This window comes from Salmo salar, chromosome 10 (assembly GCF_965601325.2).
Source record: "Salmo salar chromosome 10, fSalSal1, whole genome shotgun sequence".
Classification (NCBI taxonomy): domain Eukaryota; kingdom Metazoa; phylum Chordata; class Actinopteri; order Salmoniformes; family Salmonidae; genus Salmo; species Salmo salar.
In genome coordinates this window covers 20,116,294-20,120,416 of record NC_138300.1, presented here as the reverse complement: position 1 = coordinate 20,120,416, position 4,123 = coordinate 20,116,294, and the positions used below count along the sequence as shown (strand labels likewise).

Genomic DNA, 4,123 nt, shown 5'->3' with positions numbered 1-4,123 from the left:
TTTGTGTTTCCAGTGTGGGAGTATATGGTTGGAGAGTGGGTAGATTACTCTTCCTGTAAAATCAATAAAGCATTTCACCACATTATTCCACTTTTAATCACTTTAACAAAGCACTAATGGGACATTCACAGGGCAGGAAAATGAAACTCCAAGACAATCCTTTAAAAATATAACCCACAATACTTTTATTGCCATTTATGTCACTGACAAAAGTTTACAAAATAATGAGAATCATCCAAATTTGATAGATTGCAAATGTGTACCCAATAGATGATAAATCTTGGGTGGATGGATTTTGTCCCAGGATAAAATTGGAAAAGACTAGTTTGTGAGAGATGTTCAGTTTTGCCCCTGATAGAGTAATGGTTTAATGATTCTTATTGAAACCATTAGCTGGTTTCTGAGAGATCTATAGGTGTTGAGTCTACATTCTCTACACCCCCCCCCCCCCAAACACCTCTGAAGAACTAACGTTTGAGTTCTTTACTCCCTCAAATTCAAATCAGCATTGACCGATCGGGCGTTGATAACAGTGAAGTTCAAGGTTGCCGCTGAAGCTGAGATACAGTATGCACACGCACATTCTTTCCTTAACATGGTGGCAAATAAAATAACAAACCAGATACAAAATGATACAAAGTTCCCATGTTAAATGTTTTATGCATAAATATAGCCCAGGCTGTGGGAACAGTGCAGTAACCTTGCATGTTCAGGGAGCAAAATCATAGTTGAGCACCGGAGATGGGTTACTAGACAGAGACACTCACTGCCAGTGTGAGATTGATGGCCATGTTGAGTTTGCATTGATCTTATAGGCATGTTACAGTGTCAACTTCACAATACTGAGACGTACTGTAGAGTGAGAATGTTACTGTAGCTGTGTGTTTTGGTCACTGACACTCAATTTTGCCTGGTCCAAAATCTGTTGGTCCGTTGCACAAACTTATCGAGGACTAGGCTGCTGGATCTCCGCACCCACTAACCGACGGCATTATGAGCTCAGACTACAGTATGAGCTGAGTAGGACAATGATAGGTAACCAGTGGTACTTAATTAAGGCCATGTTCTAATCTACTGCATGATCACAAAATGGATGCCACTTTAGGATTCGATTTGATCTTTTTCTTTTTTTCTGAGCAAAACAAAGTCACCAGCACTTTAAGGACTTCAACTTTGGGTTTACAATAAGTATTTGGTTTGGGCAGCCTTGACGCTTTTTAAAAACAACAAAAACATCTACATTTCACTTAAAAATATACAATTACATTTTCAAGAAGCAAGTTCGATAATATTGGTTCTCAGCATTAAGACATTACAAAAGACAGACACACACAAAACAAAAAAAACCTAGTAAAAATGTCACTTTTTTTTCGCAATCAAGATTCAAGACTGCAATCTTTTTTTGTACAGCGTAAGAGGGAAGTATTTAGCACCTTTTTCTCGTTGAGAGAAAAAAACTGTATGCCCTGATGGATGCTTGTTTTCAGTAAGGTTCAGAGTTCACCTCTGTGTGTGTGTGTGTGTGTGTGTGTTGTATATGTGTGTGCATTTATGTGTTCTGTAAAAATCCCAAACGTTAACTGTCTGTTTGCAGTAGCGTTGTCATGTACCATTGAGGTTGTTACAGTATCTTTCATCCCCAGCTATGTTTCTCTATGGGCTGCAGATGGTTCAGCCGTCCAAGAGTTCTCACTGCCAGTCAGAATGTCAACTCTCAGAAAAGCTGAATCCCTCAGGACCTGTTTGCTGCGTTTCGAAGCAAATCTCCCTGATTAAATTCAATGAGCAGTTTCAGTGCATGATAATAAAACTGCAGTACAATGTCCTGGCAGCCTTAAGGCTCGAAGTAGAAATTGCCCCTAACCACAGAGCTAGGATCAGATTATCCTACCCCAATCCTAACCTTAACCATTAAGGAGATAAAACAAGATCTGAACCTGGAACAGTGATTAGGGGCGACTTCTACCTCTGTCTCTGGACATGGTTCATGCTGAGGGACAGTGTGGCCCTCTCCTGGCCAGAGGAGGCATTACAACAGCGCTAATGTATGGTGAGTGGAGGAGATGAGTGAGAAGAATTGAGGTAACAGAACACGGGCCGGTAGCACACGGCATCACACCAGAGAGTCCCTGCTTACCACTGCTTTACATGAAAGCATGATTATAAACAGTATAAAGCTGGTGTTTTACTCCTAGAATTGATACTATGCATGATGACCAACTCTCCATTACATTAGTGTTAAACCTGACATGTTGCGTAAATGTTGCAGTCCTTCTTGTGAACATTTTTTTAACACTACAATACATTAACTGACACGTTAGAATACTGAGTAGGGTGAAGCATGACCTCTAACCCCAATGTTGTGATGTCACAGAGATTACAGACAGGCGAGGGACTGCTTGGACCACCATTCACCAACACACATCCCTATTTGTCTCCTAGCAAATCAGTGGTTCTTACATTTCCACTTCACCATAAGAAGATTGTCCTACATGAATTCAACAGTAAAATACTTCTTCCTTCTACTTTATAACACTTCCTTTACCATTTCAAACATTTTCAGCTTTTTTGTGCATCTCCTTCCATTTCCACTTATCCCAGTGCTTCATGGATTCTCGTCAGCCATTTTGTGTGTAAAATCTAAAATGGCAGGGGTTTGTGGTCCAAACACTGCATACCTTTCTGTAATCTCCTCCACTCCTTCTCCAAGTGGAATAGGAGGGGTGGGTCAGGGGGGGTAAAAAAAGAAAGAACCTTGACAATTAAAAAGTGGTGGTTGGGCTGGTTGACTCAGTCTTTCAAAGCCCCCTACCCCGATTGGTTGGGGATGGTCCTGGGGTTAAGGTCAAGGGTCAGAGGGGTCATTATAAAGTCAGTCCAGGGGCTGAAAGGGAAGAAAGTAGGGAGCCTAGGGAGGGTTGGAGTGCTTGCAGCTCAGTGCAGGTGGATGTGCAACTTGATGCGTAGGGCGTCTCCTATCTCTCCCAGCAGGTAGTCGCTGTCGTGTTCCTCCTCCAGCTGTCGGAGGCGCCGCGGCCCGAACAGGGGCAGGCTGGCGATCTCCAGGCGGTAGGAGCCAGGGGAAGGCGGCTTCCTGCCCAACCTCAGCACGCTCTTCCCGTCGCGGCGCTCCAGCAGGCGGAAGTGCTCGCCCTGGTTGCCGTGGGTGATGACGTAGCGCACATGGTGCTCCAGGGGCTCCAGGGCCGGCAGCAGCTCCAACAGGGGCTCCTTGTTGTACAGCGAGGCCAGGCTCAGGTTCATGGGGATGGACTCCTGGGTGTCCACACTGGCCATGCTCACCTCCTGGAGAGACGAGGGAGGAGGGTCAGCACATAGCGACATAACAACAACATACAAATACACACAACTGGTAGATGTTTAGAACCTGTAGATTTAAGAACGAGTGAGAGGCCACAAAAGAGCAGAAAAGAAAGAGGAAAGAGAGTAGAGACAGCACCTTGAGGTCGTTGTCCCCAGCAGCGTGACGTCTGTGTCGGCCCTTCTTGCCGACGTCTCCGTTGATCTTACATTCGTAGCAGGCCTCTGGAGACAGACTGTCCTCATCGTCTCCCTCGGAGCTATACTGGTCCTGGAAGCCCTGGCCCGTTATACAATGACTGGGGAGTCAACACAGAGATAAAGACGTCAGGATATACTGCTCACATTTATAAACCATGTGGTTCCAGCCCTGAATGCTGATTGGCTGAAAGCCATGGAATATCAGACTGTATACCACGGGTATGACCAGAAAGTATTTTTTACTGTTCCAATTGCGTTGGTAACCAGTTTATAATAGCAATAAGACACCTCGGGGTTGTGTGGTATATGGCCAATATACAACGGCTGAAGGCTGTATCCAGACACTCCGTGTTGTGCATAAGAACAGCCCTTAGCCGTGGTATTTTGGCCATATACCACACACCCCCTCGGGCCTTATTGCTTAAATATAACACAGGGAGATAATAAGCGTTAGACTGTTGGTACACTGCTGTGTGGTATGAGGGTGTGGTTCCCAGTGGTTTCAAATACATTTTTGTGCTCTGACTAACCTAAAGCTTTTGCAGTCTTTTTGAAATAAAAATAAATACAAATCTCGACCCAATAAGTGAATAAAAAACCA

General features: G+C 44.2%; 1 protein-coding gene across 2 annotated transcripts in view; it reads right to left on the bottom strand.

Moving 5' to 3' along the window:
• Nucleotides 1-160: 160 nt before the first annotated feature.
• The window catches only part of LOC106613712 (fibrillin-2), an 89,643-nt gene continuing 85,680 nt past the window's right edge, over nt 161-4,123 (bottom strand). For both annotated transcript variants that reach the window (XM_014216250.3, XM_014216249.3), the window contains exons 63-64: nt 3,461-3,620; nt 161-3,306 (exon numbers count right to left, since the gene is read on the bottom strand). In XM_014216250.3, coding sequence (XP_014071725.1) covers nt 2,935-3,306; nt 3,461-3,620 — 532 coding nt within the window. In that variant the 3' untranslated portion in view covers nt 161-2,934. The remainder of the gene's footprint in view (nt 3,307-3,460; nt 3,621-4,123) is intronic.